The following is a 24,180-nucleotide window of genomic DNA, read 5'->3' on the forward strand; positions in this document are numbered from 1 at the left end:
AAAATAAAGTGGATTTTTTTTTTAATTTAAAAGCTCAAAAATAACAAGCCGTATGCTTCTGAAACATGTAGGAAACACATAACGCAATATATAGTCTATGATACAATATACACTATAATACACAAAAGGGGCTGTATCGGACTTCTGTTTTAGAAAAAAAAGCAGGAGGAAACACTAGTTTTCTGGAAAGAAATATGATGGAACAATAGGTGAGTGGGAGGGAGAGAGGCGAGAGAACACCCTTCAGTTCTGGAAAAACAATGCTTGCATTTCAGCACACAAATAATTAGCTCACTTCAATAGGGCTCGGCAGTCTGCAACCTCCCACTGGGTTGCAGCCCATCACCCCAATGCATTAAAAACAATCTTGTTTCCACACATGGAGCTGCATCATTCGTTCAGTGCTGAAGTGCATGCTATACACCACAGGGTTTGGCAAATGCCTCGCATGTGTTAAGAGCAGATTTCTGCTGCCCTCGCGGCTGTCTGGATCAGGGCACATGGCTCTGATCCATCAGTTCTACTACAAACAAACAAGGGAACCCATTCACACATAAGACTTTCTCCACCCTCCTGAGCAAAGTGCTGCTGCTTGCACACCATAGGAAAGCTCTGTGTGTACACACAAGAGCATCCCACTCTCCTAGTTCATAGGCCTGGGTGCAGAGCTCTTGCCTTAGCACAGGGGCTTGGGACTGTGCCTGCATCTTTCGTTGGAGCGAGACTTTTCTTTTAAAAAAGGAGGAATCATTAAATAATAATAAAAAAACTGCTCACAATACATAATTTGGAGGAAAATATAAGGCAACCTTCTCCCTAGAAAAAACAGGGGGCTTCCTAAGGAGGTTTTCTTTTTAATATATATATAGATATATATTTATAGATATTTATAATTTTAAATATAAAGTAGGAATGTGCTGGGGGTGCAGAGAGAGTCCCATTTTGGGCGGCGTCCCTGCCCACCACTTGAAAGCTTCACAAGCACATAGAGGTGGGCGGGAAAAGGGAATCAAGATTACAAGTGGAGTATAGTTTCGCTGGTGCTACTATCAAACACACAAGGAGGCCCTTTGGTACAGCGGAGCAGGGCATTCGCTTGGCGGGCTCCTCAGGCCACTGGGTGGGTGCGCTTTGCCTTGCTTCCCCCTCTCCCACCCCCGCCCCCCATCTTTCCCCTGCCCGCTACTGGGCTTTGTGCTGATTTTTAGCCAATTCACTTGGAAGCGGTGTTGTTTCTCCTTCATCCCAGACTGAAACCACAGCGTCTGATGCACCTTCCAAGAGGTTCTGACAGTGTGTGCAAGGAGGCGGAGGTCATCCGATGGAAAGAACAGTGGCTGTTACTCCCTTCTTTGTGCAGACGTTGTCCCAGTCAGGAGGGTTGCTTGGGCATTTCGCTGTCCTTCCTCAAGAGACCATCCTTCACGGCAAAGGGTCGCCGGCACCCACACTGCTCCCTTTCCTTTTCCGATTGCACCCAGCCCTACAAGTTCTTGGTGACCAGGTGAGTTTTATAGTGCTTTGTCAGATGGTCGCTTCGAATGAAGCGCTTTTGGCACTGGGCACACTCAAAACGCTTGTCGCCTGCCGAAAGGAAGGAAACAAGAGCGACGTTGGCATGCGCGATACAAGCTCACACAAACGTGTCAATGAACTGGTGGGATTTACTGACAGGAGATGTGGTGATAGGCACTTGGCTTGGATGGACTGGTTTTTTTTAAGGTTTCAGAAAAATGAATGAAGCCATTAGCGTTTGTAAGTAAATGAAAACCACGTAAACAGACATTCATAACAAGAATGGCTTATCACCTTCAGTATATCCTGCATGCTACAGGGAGCATCCAGGAGTCTCAGCCTGCTGTTTGGGGTACCTTCTTTAAGTTAAGCAAAGCTTATAACAGATATTTTGCCAGGGACCCAGGTGGCGCTGTGGTTAAACCACTGAGCCTAGGGCTTGCTGATCAGAAGGTCGGCGGTTCGAATCCCTGTGACGGGGTGAGCTCCCGTTGCTTGGTCCCAGCTCCTGCCAACCTAGCAGTTCGAAAGCACGTCAAAGTGCAAGTAGATAAATAGGAACCGCTACAGCGGGAAGGTAAACGGCGTTTCCGTGTGCTGCTCTGGTTTGCCAGAAGCGGCTTTGTCATGCTGGCCACATGACCTGGAAGCTATACGCCGGCTCCCTCGGTCAATAATGCGAGATGAGCGCGCAACCCCAGAGTCGGTCACGACTGGACCTAATGGTCAGGGGTCCCTTTACCCAGGGGTCCCTTTACCCAGATATTTACATTAGGGTTGTGGGGAGCCTTTGGTTTTCCTTGCTGGACTCCATCTCCCCTCAGCTCCAACCAGCATGGCTAACAGGGATGATGGGAGTTTTAATCCAACAACATATTGAGCCCCAAATCACCACCACACTTGTAACAGCCACCGTACGGCCATTGTAGCTGTGCAATAGTTATGATGCAAACAGCTATGCTTGAACAGCAACATGTTTAAGGCTTGGGTGAGCACAGAGGCAGTTGCTTTAGAGAAGAATTGGTGCAGGGTAGTTATAACCATGACCCATGAACCCAGGAGTCTCTCATTGGGTGGCCTCAAGCAAGAATCTAGCTTGGTCCTTTCCAACTCTCATCTCTTGAGCTACACCACTCCAGCCTGCAGGTGGGGACACATATAACTCAACACTTTTCCATCTAAAGTTCCAGCACGCAGAAGACAAGTGGGTTTGGGGAAAGCTAGACTAGAACATTTCTCCCTTAGATCTAATTTTCTATACGGAGGAATTAATTTCTGTATGAGGAAGCATTTAATCATGTGAGCAACTCCCCACCCCGCAATAGTACAGCCCAAAAACAGGCTCACCGTCAAAGCAGGAGCCAGGCCACTGCCTCTCAAGCCTTAGCTTTCCAATCTTGTAACGACAGCAGCCTCATAGGCTTGCCTTACATCAGGCATGGCCAAACTTGGCCCACCAGATGTTTTGGGACTACAACTCCCATCATCCCTAGCTAACAGGACCGGTGGTCAGGGGTGGTGGGAACTGTTGTCCAAAAACATCTGGAGGGCCAAGTTTGGCCATGCCTGCCTTACATGGTTGTCATACAGATGACTCGGAGAAGATGGCAGAGTAATTAGGATTTATAAAGTGCTTTTCCTACCCATTAGTGTTATACAGCTCAAAGAGCAGGGGTGCAGGTGGGAGAGAGAAGCAGAGAGATGACCAACCTGTATGCGTCCGGGCATGCCGCTGTAGCTCGTCACTACGCGTGAATCGCTTCCCGCAAAAGACCCAGTTGCAGACGAAAGGGCGCTCGCCTGTGTGCAGGCGCACGTGGGCCCGGAGCAGGGAGGTCTTGCGGAAGGTCTTGCCACATTCAGGCACGTGGCAGATGTGCCTCTTCTTCCCCTGATCCCCCAGCCTGGAGGGAAATAAAAGGGGTGAGAACCGTGTGTCATCTTAACTTGTGTGTGAAGACCTGGGCAAACTTGACTTCAAAGCAGAGTGCCCTGGTGAAACCTCAGAGATCAGATTACTAGCTCTCCAAGGATGACTTAAGTAGCAGCAACACTGCTAACTGGTACCAAGTAGTAACCAGCTGCTCCTTTGGAAATAATCTCCACCCTGTCGCTGCCACCCAAATCCTAACGCAGGAACAGAAGCATTTGTTGCCAGAGCAGCAATTCGTTGAGAGACCATGGGGCTTCTTCCCTTACCTCTTTTCCCCATCCTTGCAATTGGGGCAAGTGCAAGCCATCCGCCGCCTCTTTTCCCCGGGTTGTAGGTCCCCCAGGAGTGCTTGCTCCATCTGCAGCTGAATCTGGGTGGGGCTCAGTCCACTGATGGTCAGGTTGTTGCCAGAGACATTTTGCACCGTCAGCTGTTGCTGGCCTGCAGGAAGAGAGATGGATGAAGCTTAGTCCAATACTAAGATATGCCCAAATTCAGCGGGGAAGGTACAGTACACCACTAAAGCTCCATAGAAAGCTAGGCCAATATATCACAGGCCCCTCATTTAAACTTTTCTCCTTTGCCTTTTTACATGTTAGTACTGCATTGGGCTTGAAAAACTCTCCAGGGTTCTAAATGCCAGGATTTCGTTCCTGCCTGGGACCAGGCATCAAGGTTCTCCCCAGCCTTATCAGCTCTATCACCCCTGGTTTTAGTTCTCGCTGGAGTTCTGCTTCACAGCCCTACCTGCTCCCCAGTGCTTCCTCTGACATCTTGCTGTATTATGAACACCAAGCCTCTCATAACCTTTTCAGTCTCAGAGAAGCAGAAGTAATAAGTGTTGCCTGACTCTTTATTTCCCCAGTGAGCAAGTGTACAAAAGCAGAAAGGGTGCTGTGGTGCTATTATAGCTGTATGTGCAAGTACACACCACACATGCAGTTGAGATAGCATAAGGATGCCTTACAAAAGCCAGAAGGTCCTCTGGCACTCTTGAGCATAACTCTCCTGAAGTGTGTATTGGGGGGGGGGAGGGGCTGAAGACCAAAAGCATCTGCTATAACAGCACTGCCACTATATTTTGGGGCTCCTTTGGCCATCAGAAGTAGCCATTCTCCTGCATCCATTTGGCAACTTGTCCTCATTCCGGGTAAGTAGGTCAATACATTCCCAAGCTTGCACCTCCTACCCAGGAAGATAATTATGAAAAAAGCAGCTTGAAACAGGGACCTCGAGCAGTAAGGGTTTCATATCAACTTTTATATGTGCCGTAAACTATGTGCAATGAGATTTGCAGGGCACAAGAGAGACATCCTTTAGGCAGCCCAATCCTAAAGCAAGTGTACACAGAAATTAATTCCACTTAAATTTGGTTTTGTTCTATGGCTGTCCTAGTCTCCCTTGTCTCTATGCCGTTTCTCTCCATGTTTCCCTGGTGTTGTCCCAAACCTTTGAAAAACACACACACAACACATATCCCTCCAGGAAGGCTACAGTGGTACCTCGACTTACGAACGACTCGACAACCTAATTTTTCGACTTACGAGTGGGGCAAATGGCCGCACGATTACGAATTTCTCGACATCCGAACGGAAACCGCGGCGGTTTTAGATAGGGTTTTTTCGACTTATGAATTTTTAGATGGGGTTGCTTCGACTTACGAATTTTTCCGTTTCCAATGCATTCCTATGGGAAATCGCATTTCCAATGGCGCTTTTCGACTTATGGATTTTTCGACCTACGAAGGTGCCTTCGGAACGGATTAAATTCATAAGTCGAGGCGCCACTGTATATCCATCTGGATATGCTGCTCATCGCAGGATCATTACATATCTCATACACTACCTCCTGTGTTGGTGATGGTGACGGGAACGCCTTGAACTTGCACCCCATTGATGCTGATGGTCTGCATTGCCTGAGCAGCAGCAGCAAGCTGAGCAGCATTGAGACTGATGATGCCTCCGGCAGGGGCGATCTTTGGCAGGGCGCGCTCTTTGCGAGCCCCTGTCTTTTTGGTACTTCCTCCTGCCTGGGAGCTGCGGGGTGCAGGGCTGCTGCAGGAAGTGGCAGAGGAGGCAGTGGAAGAAGGTGCCACAGTTACACCTGGGGCTTCCTGCAGAAGCACTGTCTGCAGCTCACCGGAAGGCGTCTTGAAATAGACCTAAACGAATGACACAAAAAAGGAAAAAGCGTGCAGTCTGCAGCTTCCCATTTTGGTGGTCTCCCATTACCCTTTTATAGCTTTCTTAAAGATTATATAACACTTTCTTAATACAGACACATTTTCTATCCCTTCATTAATATAGATACCTTCGTCATAATGAACATGGGCTCCCCACCTCCCTATATTATACCTTATCCCTATCACTGTCATAATTCCTTATGCCAAGCGTACTCTCTTATACACTTGTCTTGTCACCATTCCACTTTTGGCAATTTCAAAAAAAAATGTAGTTATTTCACTTTATTGCAATATGTATAGACATTAATATCGCCAGATAACCTAATTGTTTTTTAATCCTGAACAACAGGTATGGCTCCAAAACTACCAGTACTACTACTAAAAGGTTTAACATGCTATATGGCACGACAGAAATGCAACCCTCGCTAATTTTCTTGGCCTTCTGGTTGCAGTAAAAAATGTTTGGGATGCTTTATATAATTTTTTTTTTAAATTATTTGTAAGCCACACTAGGTGCAAGAAGAAGAAATTCTATAAATAAGTAAAATAAAATAAATCAAAACAAATTAAATGTGATTTAGGAGGTTTGGTGAAAGTAGACATCTTATTTTCATGTTGTCAGGAACTTTAGAGATGGGGCAAAAAGTAAAAAAATAACCAACAGCTCTAGATCCAAATAAAGCTATTAGGGTGAGGTGGGGGAACCAGAGCTTAGTACCAATGTCTGGGGATGTTGGGGGGGGGGGGGCGGGAGACAGCAATTACCTCCAAGCACTGCAGGTCCCACTACAGAAATACATTTTTTCACGTCGACTGAAAATCACTGGAACAACCGCTAGCTAAATAATTTGCACATAACCGTAGCATTTTTTATATCTTGGTTGAGAAAATGGACTCCCTAAATTTCATATGCATGCATTATGTGTGTGTGTGCACATGCATACAGACACACTCAAATGAGCAAATAATCCATTGGGTATGTACTTTACTATGCTTAGAAGATTGGAATTCCTCCCACCCCAGCCCCAATTTCACCCCATAATTCCAGGCATACTTGACCTGCAACTGAAACCCCCCAAATACCTGAGTGGGAATTGGCTCAGTTGTCTGGATCTGGAAGTTCTGCGGAGACTTCTGAGGAACGGTTGGGAGTGTGGCCGAGGCTGCCTGGACCACACGCAGAGCCTGCTGTGGAATCTGAACCACCTGCTGCTCCTGTTTGGGTTGGACCACTTGCACCTGCTGGACCATCGCTGGCTGCCCAGATCCCGGGCTCTGCACAATCAACAGGTTGTTCCCTGCTTGGATGATGTTGTCGGCCGTCGTTTCTATCAAGACCGTCTCCACTTGCTCTGTCACAGCCATCGCAGCTGCCTGGGGTGAGGATACCACCTTCTTCCGGGCCTTTTTGCTCGGTTTGGAGGGGCTGTCTGGGACGATCTGAGTTTGAGCACTGGTGTCCCCGGCACTCACCAGGTTGCTCACTGGCAGGGTAAGAGTGACGTTGCCGCCGGTGCCAGTTAACTTGACCACGTTGCTCGCGTTATGGACAGCTGTTGGTGGGGTCTTATGAGCGGGCGCTGGCTTGATTGGCACAGGCTTATGAGTTGAGGAGGAGGAGGAGGATGCTGACGAGGAAGAGGAAGAAGGGGTGATGGTACTGGGAATAATCTGTATCTGGTTGCCCAAGTTCTGCTGTACTTGAATGGTCTGCCCTGATGCCGTCTGGATCTGCGGAACTGCCTGGTACTGGATGTTGGCAGGTGAGCGGGCCCCTTTGTTGATCACAGTTGGGTTCTGGATAGTGAACACCAATTGCCCGCCGGGATAGGATGTCCCGAGCTGAGACCCCTGGATTTGGAAGAGGTTCCCTTTGGATGACAAAATCCCAATGCTGTTCTTGCTGGAGCTCAGTGGGAGGGGAGCAGGCTTGATGGGCACCAGTTTCCGAGGAGCGGGCTGAGGAGGGGCAGGAGAGGCAACTGCTGCTTCTACAGCTGGAGGACCGATTTTGCTGCATGTGGCTGCAAGCAGGGCTAGTGGAGATGGCTGAGAATCCTACAGGAACAGAAGAGTTGTGTTACGGGTAGGCTGGCAACAAACAGGTTGTTTCAGATTCAGCATAGTGTAGTTGGAAAGGAAGTAAGCCCAATGTGTGGGCAGTATCTTAATTAACACAACTAAGTTATGGGGCTTTGTTCTAAGGGTGCACAGTATCACATTCTCAAATAAGCAGATCTCTCTCAAATTCAATCTAGTGTAGTTTCTAAGAATAACAATATATTGCACTCTGAGTGCCTAAGGTGCTCCACCTACATAGTCTCAAAATCCAACGGTCCTATAAAGTTAAGTCAGTGTTATTTCCACATTGTAGGCAGACTTCCCCTGTCTCTTGATTGCGGATAAATTGACTACAGGCATTTTCCTGACCTCTGCTTTCCATTAAGGCTCTCTGAGGCCCAAATGGAAGCTAAGATCTAATAGCCATGCCTTACTCCTCATTATAACGTTTCCAAAAAAAGAGAGCAAAGTTTTAATTTCTTGCTGTATCACAGAGGAACTCTTAACCTCAGTCCCATTGGCAAGCCCCACCAACTTGTTAGTAGACTCATGAATAACACCAGAAGCTTTTGTGGGGCTATTGAGGAGCATTGGCTTCAATACTGCTCTCACACACGTTTGAAGAACAAGAGCATATAAATGCTGATTTCTCTCCATCGCCAAGAGAGCACATGAAAACAGGTCAGGGGATATTCTGGAGTTTTCAGAGACCTCTGCATCCTATAGTGCAAATAGAGGTGCTCTTTGATGATGGAGAGGAAACAAAAGAGATTCCTGAAACATTCACACAAAGGAAGAGGGCTGGAATCAGAACATTAACTGTGCTTCAAAGAGGGTATCTATGTTCCTGTTCATTCTGCACCTAAAATGCTTCTCTCAGGCCAACTTTACACAAACATCAAGGAAGAGAGAAGTCACCCGGAATTGAAATTACATGGCAGATGTCCCCGTCCCCCCACAGCTGTACTTATACAGTAGCTTGCCACCATAGGAGCCAACTCCTAAGGGTCAAGGTCCCTTCGGTGCCCCCCCCATAAAATATTTGATGGGGCTGCCCCCCCAAGTTGATGGGCATTGCCATGTAAACAGTGTGTGTGTGTTGTGATTAATTATTTGGGGTGTGTTGTGATTAATTATTTGGGGCGGTACCCCTGCTTGCCACATGGGTTAGAAAGTGGCATGAGGTCTCCTCCATGCCACTGCTAACAGTAGAGAAAAGCCACATGGCAATGATGGATCTGTATGATTGGTAGCACCCTACAAAGAGCTAACCACGGCAGCTGCCAGAAGCTTGCAGTCTCTCTCAGAGCCGGGCAATCTGGGTGAGGTGGTCAGGTGAATGCCTCTGTCATTGCCACAGCTGCTAGAAAGACTTCTTAAACTTGGATTTGTAAAAAACAACAACCAAAAAAACAAAAAAACACTTTAAAAAGTTCCAAGTTTAAAAGGCCTTTCTAACTTCTCCAGCAAATCACAGCAGCACAAGATTTTTTCAGGCCACCTCCTTTGTGAGTTTTGAGTGGCTGGCTCTGGGCTCCCAGTGCTCTGGGAGTTCAGGAAACCAATGAAATAATTATCTCTTTCACATAGGATTCCGAATCCCTGTGGTGTACATGCCCTCTCTTTTCTTTGATCAGGGCCAGGGGCCGTACAGAATGCAAATACCTTTCTCTGCCTCATTTTTTGCTAAAGCAGAGGCTATCATCTGGGAAAGAAAGGGTTGCCAGGAGCAAAGGCTTTGGGAAAAGCACCTCTGTTAGTTAATAGCTCATCAACCAAATGTTCGGGAATGGTGCTTACTTGACCCAAGGAATATTTATATAGGGTGGGTATGCATTAAACCCAATCTGAAGGGTGGGTATGCATTAAACATGTATTGGGACCAATTACACATTTAGGAAGGAAAACATGGAACAGCCAAATTGGGACTGTACCACTTCAGAATGACAGGAGGTGGGGGAATTCCTGCTTATACAATGAGGAGAGCATTCTGACATAGCCTTTTCCCTGACATGTTTTCTACACAGAAACCACTTTCACATGGGAGAGCATGAAAACATAGCATTTGCCACCTGAATTCTGAAGCAGTAATATCCCACATGCTTTTTTGAACATGCAAGTTAGATACCAAAGATCAAGGAAACATGGGAGGACTTGATTGTCAGCTAGGCTTTCTTTGCAGAGTTAAACATCTGCCTTTGAGCTTCAGTTCTACAAAAGCCAGTCAGTCAATGCCTTTCTTTACTTACAGCCCAGGACCCTACCACACAAGAATTGCTTGGAACTAGGATTCATTGTCTCCTCATGCAGAGACACCACTAAGCCACAAACATTTTAAAGACCTACCTGAGCTGTCGAAGTAGCAGGCTGCAAGTATTCGCTGGGACTGACAGCAGCAGTGGCAGCCATACTGTCCTCTGTATCTGCAAGAAGGAAAGGTGACTGTTTATTGAGGCTTGCATTCACAATGGCAATATCCACAAAAATCAGAGAGCCTAGGATTATTTTTATTTTTTAAAGCATATTTAAATCTCTTGATCACAGGTCTAAGGTTTGGTCTGAAGGCACACAAATGTGCTACCTTGCAGAAGCTAAGCATGGTCTGGCTCTGGTCTGTGTCTGGGTGGGAGACCTCCTGGGAACCAACCCATATGCAGCGTTGGGTTCCACGATGGAATGAAATATGGGAAAGAAGTCTTAAGAAAAAAATGTTATCCATAGCCTAAATCTGGAGAACCGTGTTCTTGATTTATTTAACAATTTTCTATCCTTCCCATCCAGCATTTCTACTCTCAAGGCATATCCATCCCAGGGCTGCCTGCTGCTGGGAACCAGGAAAATGAGGCTTGGCAGTGCAAATGAAGTTTGCCACTCTTATCCTCATCTAGTGGAACTTACTAATCACCACAGACAACTAGAGGCAGTCTGAACCAGGTGCTTCATATTTCTTACGTCATGTACACTCACAACAATCTTGTCATGTAGGTTAGGCTGAGAAACACCAATTTGCCCAAGACCTGTGGAAAGCTAATGGTTTTCTCACATCCAAATGCATGCTGGGAGAACAAATGGGCAGCAATTCACTTCCCAGATAGCAAAAATCTGTTCGCATAAACATTCCTAGGGATCGCCCCAGAAAGCATCATAGCTAAGCAAGTCTCTCCCAGTAAAGAAAAAGTTCAGCCATATTTGCCAATGCTTGCTCAGTGGAGAGTACTAACTAAGGTCCCTTTACATTATCTTTAACTTGTATCTTTGCAGCTGTCTCTAGGACTGGATCTCACATCAGTCAAAGAGTCCATGTAAAGCACAGCTGGGGAATTGGTGGTCCTCCATATATTGTTGGGATTCTAAGTGCTGCCTGCCTCAAGCAGCATGATTTGAAAGTGAAGGATGATGGGAGTTGTAGTCCAGCAATATCAGTAGGGGCTTCGGTTCCCTACCCTTGGTGTAAAGACTTCCTCTAAATGCATGTTTAGCATTTCAAAAAGTGACCAATGCCCAAGAGTCCAGAAATCTCTTACAGGGTACACTGAATCAAGTCTTGGTGGAAGTCTTAACATGGTTTCCAACTGGCATAGGAGCCAATTCCTAGGGTCGTGGGGGCTTCGGTCCCCACAATAATATATTTGAGGGGGCGAGGCATCCACAAAGTTGATGGGCATTTCCATTCAAATGGGGTGTGTGTTCACTGTGTCATGTGATTATGTGGGGTGGGGCTTACCTGAGCCCCCACAATATTTTATTCAAGTTGGTACCTCTGCCAACTGGCATGGTAGCCATGGATAAAGTAGCATCCACCCTAGTCTCAAACACAAACAAGACCAGAGCAAGCTGACATGGACTAGACTTCCAGTGCATGGTTAAAATAACCACATCCCCTTCTTTTTTCTGCAGGAGGTGGTTCCTGTCTTGCATGCTTTAAACTTCTGCTGTTTAGTTTGCACCATGTGGGGCTAGGAGTAGCTAGCAGCTGCTTAGGAAAGTACTGTATATCGTGAATCTTGCTGGTGGGGAGGTGGGATTTTGTTTGCATCATACTGAGTGAAAGTGAACAGATTTTGATATAGGAAAGCATGACAGTGGTGATGAAAGTGTAATCTTAACCATGCCTATTCAGAAGTCCTACTGAATTCAATGGGGCTTACTTCCAGGCAAGTGAGGTTAGGATTTCAACCTGAATTCTGATTTAAATAATACATAGCCAGGATTAACATGTACTTACCTATGAGCAAAAGCTGCCAACCCCAAGTCAGAGCCTAAGAAATCACTGATGTTAGTGGAGAACAAACACAAAAAGTGTTTGCTGGACTGAAATAGGGCACACTACATTATATTTCAATGCAAGATCATGGCAACAGTCCTCTTTTACTCTTTGTTCTGACTAAGCTACGGAAATAGCACAGGTCAGCAGATGTAAAAAAAAGCTTCTCTTTGAGCACGACAAAAATCTGGATGCCCCCCTCCCACTTTCAGACAGAAAAAGCGGTAAAAAAATTGAACTAGCAGGCTCTGAGCCGAGTCACCACTGAATCCTCTTCCTAAGTGCAGAAGGGGTCCATGCTTATGGGAGATACTCCCAAATTTTCAATAGCTAGTTTTGAGCTCCCCCAGAGGAAAGACTAGCATCTTCCAGAAAGTCTAGTGTGTATACTGCATAAAGCATTTACTGTATATTGGGGGTGGGTGGGAAATGGCAGTTCTTTGAGCTGGTTCCCCTCATTCCATTGGAATAACTAACAAGTGTGTGAAATCAGTATTTGTACATAGTAACTAGTGCTCAGTAGGGACCCAGGTGGCGCTGTGGGTTAAACCACTGAGCCTAGGGCTTGCTGATCAGAAGGTCGGCGGTTTGAATCCCTGTGACGGGGTGAGCTCCCATTGCTTGGTCCCAGCTCCTGCCAACCTAGCAGTTCGAAAGCACGTCAAAAATGCAAGTAGATAAATAGGAACCGCTACAGCGGGAAGGTAAACGGTGTTTCCATGTGCTGCTCTGGTTTGCCAGAAGCGGCTTTGTCATGCTGGCCACATGACCTGGAAGCTATCCGCCGGCTCCCTCGGCCAATAATGCGAGATGAGCGCGCAACCCCAGAGTCGGTCACGACTGGACCTAATGGTCAGGGGTCCCTTTACCTTTACCTTTAACTAGTGCTCAGACTCTTTAAAAAAGCCCAGTTGCCAGAGACCCACAAAACCACTTATTTCAATTGATAGGATTCTCAAGATTCTGCTTGCACCATCCCACATCACACAGCAAGGAGTACAATTTTAGAGCATGTTGTGCCAGCAGACACAAGAGTGGGAAACAGACTCTAAAAGGCACAAGGAAAGGATTGAGGACCTGGGAATGCTTAGTCTAAAGTGGTTGGGGAGGGGGATCCTAACTGTGGTGGCACAGAAGCAAGTCCCAGTGAATTCAATAGGGAAAAATTCCAAATGGGTAATTCTGTATCAAACACAAGTCCTATAGCATCATAGAGACTAATCAATTTATTACAGTGTACTTTTTATGTGTCTCAACTGACTAAATCAAAAGTGAATAGTGAGGATAGATACTACCGTATATATGGGACTGGGAGGAAAGGGAGAAGGCATACCTTCACTATACCTAGGGGCCTCTATAATTTAGTATGTCTGCGTGTATCATGGGATTGTATCCAACTAAATTCTACTTCGAGTAAACCCATTGAAAATAATAATTAGTCATATCCATTCATTTCAGTGGCTGTAGTCTGACTAGCATTGGATACAATCCATGGATTCTATTTTATAATGTATTACTTTATCTATATAATGTACATCTTGCATTTATGGTGATGACTGGTGACCAACAGTAAGAAACAACACATCTAATAATAAATAAATAAATCATATAGCAGCAACAGCTGATTCAAATAAACAGCAAAATCAAACGGTTCTAATTAAAAATGCTTAAAACAGCAGTTCTTAAAAGTCTGGGGAAACAAACACTTTTGCCTGGTGCCTAATCAAGTCTCCAGGGCAGGAGGAGCCCTCCTTTGGAAGAATGCTCCAAGTCAGGAAACACCACAGAAAAGGCTCTATAGTCATCACCCACCACACTTTAGATAGAGAGGAGCACCAGAATAAAGGCCTCCAGTGACCATCATAATGGATTTGTGGGTTGCTATGGCAGAAGATGGTCCAGCAAATACCTGGGTCCTAAGCGATGTACGGCTTTAGAAGTTAGTGTAGACTTTAAAATGGTCCTTATGTTAGAATTCGTTTCATTTTAAGCTGCACTGTTGTTTTGAAAAAGACACATTATAATTCTCACAACAAATTAAAAATACAATCTTTTATTCAAAAACATCAATGGACTTTTTAATCCACGCTAGTTTATGCCTGTTGCTTCCTCACTACAGTATTATTTAAGTATGTGCCCACCCTCCTATAACCACTGACTGCCCCACGTGTATGTCATTCCCACCTCTCTCCATACCTTCCTGGATCCATGACCACATGTTTTCTCGTGCTCTTGGGCCACCCACACTTTCTCCTGTACACTATACTCCTGTATTCTATAACCACATGCCCATACGTGCACCCAGTAGTCAGCCACCAACACATCAACCCTCAAGCACCCTCTCATACCTACCTTTTACTTGTGCTACTTGACTTAACAGCCACCAACCGCCTTCTTTCGAATGCACAACCTAGGCCCTTCCAAACATATGCAACCCATCCTTCTCCATGCCACCAAATTATCTTTGCACCTTTCCACTAGTCGCTGCACTTCCTTAGTCACATTCAAATTCTGTTTTCTACTACATGACTATCCAGTGCCTCCCAACTCAATTCACCCACCTATTTTCCCCTTGGTATGAGGACCCACCCCTGTCACTTACACCCAATAACCACATGTCTCCCTGTACACCTTGTCGTCCCCCCTTTATCCACGCCCACAATCAGGAGATTGTCTCTGTTCAGTGCCTGCCCTTGAGCCACTTATCCCTGCCCTGCTCCTCTGTCCCTTGCTAGCTATCTTTGCATCCAGTGCTTATCTTCTCCTGCCCCCTGCTCAGTCCCTGCCCACCTTCTAAATACCCTTGGCTATGCCCCCTTTTCTGTCCATTGTTAAGGCTAGTAAACCCACCACCACATCAGCTACCACTACCACTCATGTACCTTCAAGAGCAGTCTAACATACAGAAGCTTAACAAGAGACAGGCACCATTTTTGCTAATATGAAAGCAGAGGACCTGCAGAAAGCTTCACCTGCTTGGTATCAGGTTGCTATTAAAAGTCCGAGCCCAAGGGGAAAACAAACAAAACGCCTCTGCTCCCTCTCCCCACATGCCCTCTGACCCCAGGAACCAGTCGACGACCACAAACCCCTTCTCCCTCTCCCACGGCTTGCTTTCCCCCCCTTCTCTTATGGGTCCCCCGGGGAGGCGGGCTCTCGTCTTAGCCCCGCCCCCTTCCGGTCCCAGTTGCTTTAGTCCCGCTCGCGCGCTCGGCCCCCTCCCTCGAAGGCCCCCCTCCCACTGCACAGACCCCTCCTCTTCCTCCACACGCCCCCGCGTTCCGATCCCTTGCTTTCTCCTCCCACTTCTTCACGACCCCGGGCCCGCCCCGCTGGGCTCACTCACCGGATAGAAAGAGGAGGCGGCAGCGGCTGGGACCCCCCTCACGGCGCCATCTTCCTCCTCCTCAGCAACCCGGGCACCGCCCTATGAGGCCCGCCCACTCCGCTGTCGAGCGACCAATCCCTGCGCGGCCCCTACGCAGTTTGATCAATCAGAGCGCGGGTCGTCCGCTTGCGTAGCTGCCTCAGTCCCGATCGGCACAGCATCTGGCCAATCGCCGCCCTTCCCCTGGTGCGTCGGGCTCAGCCAATGGGAAAGAGCGGCTTTGACAATGACGGACGTCATTTCACAGCCCAATCGCTGGCGTGAAATCACGAATTGACTAGCCCAATCGCCAATTGGGGCTGAGGGCAGTGTTGCGCCTATCCTTGATTGATTGACAGGCAAAGGACCCGCGAGAAAGAAGAGAGAAGAGAAACACATCCACACAGAGGCCTTAATCAAGGAGGGGTGGGCTTTATTTTTTGGGAAGTCTGATTGGTCAAGGGACGGAAGAGTGGCTTCACAGGAGGCCAATAGGAAAACTGGGGTGATTCCTCCGCTACATCTTTTTACGAGCGTTTGGGTTTTATACCTGAGCTGGCTCCTCACCAGAGGCAGCTGCATTTGGGGCACTTGCAGAAGCTGCGGCGGCCATAGAAGAGAGGCGGCGACTGAAGACCGAGACCCAGTTTTTTCTGTTACTTAAAGCAGCTGCAAACCAAACGGTTTCCAAGCTCATCTTTGCCATCTTGGAAGCTGGAGACATTTTGATTTATGTTTTGATTCATTAAAATGGGAGGCCGGTGGAGTCCTGGGCCTTTGCCACAACAGCAGCGGCTCGTCTTCCAAATCATGTACATGGCAGCAGCATTCATGGACTAGGCAGGCAGGGAGCCCGACAGCAGGTGGAGCCAGAACCAAAGGCAGACAGAAATAGCATAAGTCCTGTTTTGTCCCCATCCCTCCTGCCTGCTAAGTGAGGGTCGATTTCAAAAAAATCCACTTGAAAAACAGTTATGTGGAGATGGCAGTATTGAGTCAGTGGCTCATGTGCTTCTGGCTTGCACTCTATAAAAAAAGATTTGAGCGGTGAGGTTATCACCCCTCTACTATTGTCCATGCTGGTCGCTCAACCATTGCTACTACGATTTCCTTTGTTTTAGCAGATCACGAAAACCAGGTGACAGCAAAAACAGCAAGGTATTTAGCGGGGGCAATTAGGATAAGATCTATTATTTGGTTATTGATGTAACCCCCCCCAAAATATATATATTTCCTATAGTTAAGTTTTTACCTCTTCAGTACATTTTATTTTGTTGCTATGGCTAGTGGCTGATGCAAATACAGATTCTTCTGATTCTGCTAAGTTTTCCAAGGACAACACAGAGTTGAGGAGGAGGAACAGGCAGGGTCTCCCCCCCCCCACCAACCCTGGACTGGATGTAAGGCAGGCAGGTAGAGGCAGCCTGAAGTTGGTGGGGCAGTGCCATCACTTGTCCTAATGCAGTGGTGGCCAAACTCAGCCCTCCAGATGTTTTGGGACTACAACTCCCATCATCCCTAGCTAACAGAAATAGTGGTCAGGGATGATGGGAATTGTAGTCCCCAAACATCTGGAGGGCTGAGTTTGGCCACCACTGCCCTAATGGATCACCCTGCACAGCCTGCACGAGGGCATTTCAATCTACTAGGCCACTCTGCTCAGTATTTTTAGGTGGCCACATTCATTCATTCGTTCATTTAGTTTATATCCCGACCTTCCTCCGAAGCCCACTTTAAACTCATTTGTTCCTTTGAAGCCCCACCCTTACCCACTCTCCACCTGAAAGCTACTGAGAGATCAAGGAGAACCAAAGGATCATCATACAGGACCAGCAAGGCTGTTTCGTTTCTAAAGCCAGGCCTGAAGCCCACTTGAAATAGATCTACAGAATGGTTTTATCCAACAGTGAGTGTGCCTCACCTGATAGCCCCACATCAAAAACACAACCTGGAACAGCATATGCAAGCATTTATTTCGCACCAACTTGCCACTTCCAGGCATTCAGAGACCTCTAGGCTTCAATATACTTTACAACTCTAGGGGGCACCAAATGCTTTTGAGAACAATGCAGGCCAGCATCTGCTCAGATGTCCTGCAACATATTCTAGATTTAGCATTTGGTAGTAGTGTGATTGCAACCAAGACCTATCTTAGCATGGTTCAGGCTTCCAGCTGCTCCGTTCCACCCATCCTCCAGCTTTCTGCTCCCTCCTCAGTAGCCACTTAGCACTGTGGCCAGCATTTGCTGGTCTGTTGTGGGTTGGGTCCCCTGCTCCAAATGACGTTCGTACTTCTGAAAACCTTGGGGTTTATTTATTGATTACATTTATATACTGTACTACCTTTTCCTCCAAGGAGCTCAAGATGGTTCTCCCCTCTCCATTTTATCCTCAAAATGTGAGGTAGGTTAACCTGAGTGACTGGACCAAGAGCACCCAGTGAGCTTCATGGCTGAGTGAGGATTCAAACCCTGGTCTTCCAGGTTGTAGTCTTAACACTCTAGCCATTGCTCCATGCTGGCACTCAGCCTGCTGACATTTCCCTCGTATGTGTGGGTGGTGCTGTTTTGGCAACATAAGCGACGGCAATAAACACCTGGCATCAGAAACGGAGGGAATGCTTATCAACACAAAAACAGAATCTGGAAAGTCAAAGAAGGCTGTAGTGCTGAGTCTTCAACTGGTTTTTTCCCCCAGACTACAATTCTCATCATCCGTGACCACTAGTCTTGCTAGCTAGGGATGATGGAATTTGTAGTCCAAAAACAGCTGGAGATCCAAATTTGGGGAACACTGCTAGAGTAAACCAGAGGGAGTTCAACCTGTGGAAAATATTCTACAAATGACTTAGCATTTGTAGACAACAGCCAGCCCTGTGCCTCGTGAGTGTTCACGCCTCATTTAAAGCACATGACTTCACTCAAAGAAGCCCAAGAACTATTCTTTATCCCTCACAGAGCTACGATTCCCAGCAGCCTTCAGTTCCCAGGCTTATTTGCAGGAAGCCATGTGTTTTAAATGCATGGTATGTACGCAGCTAGTTCTCAAGAGGGTTTGAAAATCGAGGCTACTGCAATGCATCATGGGCAGCAGCAGTTATGGTCTCTGAGTATTAAGCCTATGCATTCATTTGGTCTTTAAAAGAGACTCTTGAAGCGATACAATAGTCATTTTCAAATATATGATGGGCTGCCTGTCGCAAAGAAGATTGGGCAAATTGGTTTTCTGTTGGTACATTTCATTCTTCCACAAACCCCTATTTAGTCTGTTGTATGAGTAGAAGGGCCTTAAATGGCTTTATAAAATACAGTGGTACCTTGGTTCTCGAACTTAATCTGTTCTGGGAGTCCGTTCGACTCCTGAAAGCGTTCGAAAATCTAGGCGCTGCTTCCGATTGGCTGCAGGAGTTTCCTGCACTCAAGCGGAAGCCACATTGGATGTTCAGTTTCCAAAAAACGTTCGCAAACCGGAACACTTACTTCTGGGTTTGCGGTGTTCGGGAGCCAATTTGTTTGACAACTAAGCCATTTGGGAACCAAGGTACCACTGTAATGGTTAAAAGTTATCAGCAGTTATAGGTGTACCTCTGACTATCTGGGGACAGACTGCAGGAGCACACCATCATCTCTATGCCCAGCTTCCAGAGCCTGGCGACTATTAGAAACAGAGGGCTAGATTACATGGGTCTTGATATCACTCCCTCTAATACCAGTCTCAGATGATGAGTGCCAATAACACAGGTACCAAATGGAATGAATGGGAAATTAGAGGGAGATATAAGCTGAGCATGCTCGGAAGCCAAAAAATGTTGAGTGTCCGTTGAAAAATAATTGATTTTTTTTTGGGGGGGGGAGGGAGTCCGGAATCTAGAAGTGTATTTTAATGTATTTTTAATCTTCTGTTGGAAGTCGCCCAGAGTGGCGGGGAAAACCCAGCCAGATGGGCGGGGTATAAATAAATAAATAAATAAATAAATAAATAAATAAATAAATAATGTGTGGCAGGTGAGGTGAGGATTCACTGTAACATTTTGTTGCAGGTCCCAGTTGTGATTCAGAAAAGCAATTGTGTGTTCTCACAACAGGCAGATTATACATTTGAAGGGAATTAGACTGTAAATTCATTTGAACATCAAAACCCAAATATAAGCTTTGAACCTTTGAGATTTTGAAGTCTATGTGCAAATACAAAATATTGGTGAGAATTTCCCTCCTCTCGTTTGCTTCCCCTTTATGTTAGGGGTGTGTATGTGAAACCAGGACATAATCAAACCAGGAAAGGGCACTGACAAGCGTGGCTTCACTGAGAATCTTTGTCCCTTTTATAGTCTCTGAGATGCTTCAGTTGCTCTTTCATGTAGACCACAGAGCGTTGCTGAGAGTTTACTAAGAATCTTTGATCTGCCTTTAAACAAAAAGAGGAGCCTATGGTTGGGTGCCTTTTCATATTTTTTTACAGACCTACCGCTCTCCCTCTCCTCCCCGCTTCACAATCTGTATTAGAGAACACTAAGCGAGTTCTGGCTTGCTCTGAAGCTATGAGGTTGAGAGATAGGTTGCATTGCGGAGATGACAAAGACCCTGTTGTGGGGCCAGCCAGATACAAGGGTTTAAAGTACAGGTGGGAAGGTTTGTCAGTTTCCATTTCTCTCAGTCCCTCATTTCTCCAATCTTAAGTTCAGTTCACCACATTTATTTACATGTTGCCTTTATATACCATCATTTCATGGTGGCTTTTTTAAAAAAAGTTTTTTTTAATAAAAAAAGTCATCGTTAAAATCCATCGTAATATTTCTCCTTATATGCAGTTTTGTAACCTAATGTACACATTTCCGCAAGCAATTTCCCTTAATTAATGCACTTCTGTACACTTTTTTTAAAAAACCTGCATTGCATGCAAAATTCTAAGTAGTGCGCATTTCAAAGGATAGCTGGATTTCAGTTCATATCTTGTTACGTGATGTGCAATTTAGGACTGAATTTCTTCCCATCCCTGAAGTTGTTTACATATTTTGTGTCAGGGCAGACACATATTCTTTGGAAAGCTCAGAGTTTTCAAAAGAAAACTGTACTCTCCATGCACTTATCTGAAATTGCTAGATTTAGAAAATATACTAATAAGGCTGCATATACATTCCTCCTTTAAAGCATATTCAAAGCACATTCTTTCCCTCAAAGTATTCTGAGCACTGTAGTTTACACTTCACTGTTTCCAATCAACCCTTGACAAACCACAGTGCCTAGAATTTGCTGGTGGGGAGTGTATGTGTGTATGATTCGAATGTGCTTTACAGGTACACAGCCTACTGCAAAGAGGCAAGGCAAAATAAAGCAGAGGCTTCAGGCCTAGTTCCACAGTGTGGGGCTGGCAGAATACATAGACTCCCGCATTTCTCTCCCTGGAAATATTTGGCGAAAGAAAGAGGAGATGTGGTAGCATCATCGCCTTCCCTGTTTCACCAGCCCAGCTTCACTTTATTAGCTGCAGTTTGTAGGAGGTGGGGGAATGATGATGTCCTGTTGCCACATGTTCCTTCTACCACGTGTCGCCATGGGAGATGCAAAGGTGGAGAGAAATATAGGACACTGCCTTTTATCAGGTCAGACCGTGGATCTATTTTGCCTCTATGTCAACTGTCAGCAACTCCCCAAACATTTCCAGACAGGCGTCTTTTCCTGGGATGGAAGCCGAGACCTTTTGTGTGCAAACCATGTGACCTGCCGCTGAATTTCAGCTCTTCCATGAGGGTCTATGTGGCAATTTACACCCTTGCAATAGATAATGGGAGCTGAGTTTGAGTGCCCTCCCGGTTTCTGTATCTGTCCCTCGCAGTGTTTTGTTTTCAACTGGAGCGCAGTTCCGGCACCTCTCACATGGGCGCTATTGCAGACTGACACTCCCCCCACCCGCTTCTTGCCTTGACGTACTTCCGAGAAGCCTAAAACGAACATTTCAAGTCAAAATGGAAGCTGGCCAGCGTGTGTGTGTCTACACTTTTTTTTTTGAGATCTATGACTCTACTTTGCTCCTAGCCATGAATGGTTAAGCTAAGCGGTGGAGCCAATTCATATTTCCTTTTCTTCAATCCATCTCCCATGTAGTGGTGGCAGGATTTAAGCTTTCCAGCCAGGCCTCTACCGTTGCACACATGCACGTTCGCACAAGGGCCCTTCCAGGCTGCCCATGCCACCTGCCTGAATGTCAGAGGATGGGGGGGGGGCATTGATTTGACCTGCACGAGAACCAGGGGTGACCCCCCAAGCCAGCTAGGCAGACAGCTTGCTGTAGTGTTTAGTACCTCCGTGGGCGGTGAACATGGCTGCTGTGAAAGGCTGTCCCAAGACATAGAATCAGAACTGTAGAGTTGGAAGGGACCCCGAGGGCAATCTAGTCTAACCCCCCTGCAATGCAGGAATCTCAGCCAAAGCATCCATGACAGATGGCCATCCAACCTCTGCTTTAAAACCTCCAAGGAAGGAGAGTCCACAAACTCCCCGTGGGAGTCAGTTCCACTGTTAAACAGTGATTACTTTCAGAAAGCTTTTCCTGGTGTTTAGTCGGAATCTCCTTTCTTGTCACTTGAAGCCACTGGTTCGAGTCCTACCCTCCAGAGCAGGAGAAAACAAGCTTGTTCCCTCTTCCATGTGACAGCCCTTGAGATATTTGAAGAGGGTGACTTACTCTAACAACGTCATGGTGAGTTCCAGCACCTATTTTTCCTGGAGGAAAAAAGCACATCTGGAATGTATTCTTGAACTCTGACAATGGCTCTAGCTTGCTTGGATGGAAGAGGGGTGTGTGAGTACGTGTAGAAACTAGCCTACTGTACAAAGGCAAAATTTACACTTTACATTGCTGCCCCGGCCCCACCCACTACTGGCATGTGCCCCCTGCATAAGGAAATGTGGCCCTTGCATTGACGAAAATTCCCCACTCTGCTCAGCAAAGTTCTGCAAAGTCCCCATGAAATTACTGGGTGCAAGAGCATCAAGACCACTTCACACTACATGGGGATGTTCTTCATAGAAATAAGGTCGCATCTATCCTCTACCTTTAATGCACTCTTCTCCCACTTCAATTATCATGGCTCCCCCCACAAAATCCTGGGAGCCAGGGCTGGCCCAAGACATTTTGCCACCTGAGGCAAACCACAAAATGCCGCCTCCTGCCAGGGAAGAAGGGGTAAGTGAAACTCTGCATCAGGAACAAGGGGGTGATAAAAATCAACATCTGGGGGGGAGGGGAGGAGGAAACCAGAGGCGCCCCCCCTCACCTTGCCTCATGGAGCTGTAGCTTGTCAAGGGTGCTTTGCCTTGTAGCTCTGTGAGGTGCCTCCCCTCACAACACTCAGCACCCTTCATAAACAGCATTGGCCCCCAGGGTTCCTTGGGAGCAGCAATGACTGCTAAAGAGGTGTAAAAGTGCTTTAAATTGTATACTGTGGATGCCACCTGAGTAGAGGAACATCGCTTGGAAAGAGCGTTGTCTGTTTTGCAAGGTGTACAGGAGCCAGGAAAACGTGTCACAGTGGCTATACCAACATTCATGCCACGCTGGTGAACCTGCGCTTTTTAAAAAACAACAACACAGGTGCCTGAATAGGGAAACAGTTCAAATGTGGCGCAGTATTGTGGGCGGAAAAGAGGCAGATTAAGGTTTCTTTCTCCCCCTCCCCAAGCTGGGGAAATACCTGGATTCAAAGGCTCCTGAGCACATCACCTGGAGGAGGGTTAAGCAAAAGGGGCCTTTGAAATAGTTCCATCTCCCACCACCACCTGCCCACATCCTTCCTCTTCTGCATTTAAGAACAACATGGGAGGGCTACCGTATTATATATGGGCCTAGAAAACACCACTGCTGACGGTTTGTTGTAGGGTGGGATTGGACGTGCTCCAAAAGTGAAATATCTCCTAAAGACCCTTTTGGCCCCAAATACTTTCGGAGAAGTCCAGGAGGAATACATTCCTCACCCTCTGCTTGTTGCACAAGGGGCTATAAATTTGACCCCACCCGCAGAGCTGCCAACCCTTTGCCTCTCCCTTTCTCCTTCCTGAGGGGGAGGAAGTCGCATGGGCAATAAATCTTCTCCAATGCCCTGAAGCACTTCTGGAAGGCAAGGCAGAGGTTCGTTGGAATTGCAGAGCAGAGAATAGGCTACAGGCTGAAGCCAGTTTAACTGTCTCCCCTTCTTTCTGGGGAACTCGGGGACTGTGTATCCTTCAAGGGGGGCCCAACAGATAATCCGACATGAGGTTCAGAACTTTGACAATATACAATTCCCAATAAGTTGGTGGTGTATAAATTATATGCCCTGAGATGAGCGGCATAGAAAGTGTGTAGACCTAAGTTCTGGGTTTGCACCTTAAATTGATTGATTGATTATTAAAATTTATATACCACCCTTCATCACCAGATTAAAAACACAATATAAAAAAAGCACAAAAAATAGTTAAAACAGAAACAACAAAACAAATTAAAACAGAAGACTTCCACCCAAAGAATCGTGGGAACTGTGGTTTGCTGGAAATCGTAACTATGTGATGGATAAACTAAGGTTCCCAGGGTTCTTTGGGGGGGGGGGAGAAGCCATGCACTTTAAATGTACTCTAAATATATGATGCGCACATTGCCTTGATCTGAGCCGAGGCTCACCAGAGCTTAGCTCCAGAACTTGTTTTATATACAGTACTGTACATGTTTTATATACATGTGAAACTGTCTTATATCTGCGGGCACTATTAGAGGCTTGCCCAGGGGACCCAAGCCTCAGATCTTTGGGAATGGGCCCTGGCTCTCCTGCCCCTTTCCCTCTCCTAAAAAAATTAATAAATCATTAATTTTTTATAATTAGTTCGCTT

The 24,180-nt window shown here is 46.5% G+C and overlaps 1 protein-coding gene across 2 annotated transcripts; it reads right to left on the reverse strand.

Annotated features, from left to right (window-relative positions):
• Positions 1 to 4: 4 nt before the first annotated feature.
• On the reverse strand, positions 5 to 15,428 carry SP2 (Sp2 transcription factor). 2 transcript variants are annotated; one of them, XM_035134970.2, is made up of 7 exons: positions 15,302 to 15,428; positions 10,038 to 10,114; positions 6,714 to 7,688; positions 5,294 to 5,609; positions 3,715 to 3,889; positions 3,226 to 3,419; positions 5 to 1,584 (listed from the first exon to the last, which is right to left on the reverse strand). In XM_035134970.2, the coding sequence occupies exons 2-7, from the start codon at positions 10,098 to 10,100 to the stop codon at positions 1,484 to 1,486; spliced, it is 1,824 nt and encodes a 607-aa protein (XP_034990861.1). In that variant the 5' UTR covers positions 10,101 to 10,114; positions 15,302 to 15,428; the 3' UTR covers positions 5 to 1,483. The 2 variants fall into 2 exon arrangements, with proteins under 2 accessions (XP_034990861.1, XP_034990862.1); XM_035134971.2 differs by lacking the exon at positions 15,302 to 15,428 and adding an exon at positions 14,308 to 15,083.
• Positions 15,429 to 24,180: the final 8,752 nt, after the last annotated feature.

Source organism: Zootoca vivipara, chromosome 13 (assembly GCF_963506605.1).
Source record: "Zootoca vivipara chromosome 13, rZooViv1.1, whole genome shotgun sequence".
Classification (NCBI taxonomy): domain Eukaryota; kingdom Metazoa; phylum Chordata; class Lepidosauria; order Squamata; family Lacertidae; genus Zootoca; species Zootoca vivipara.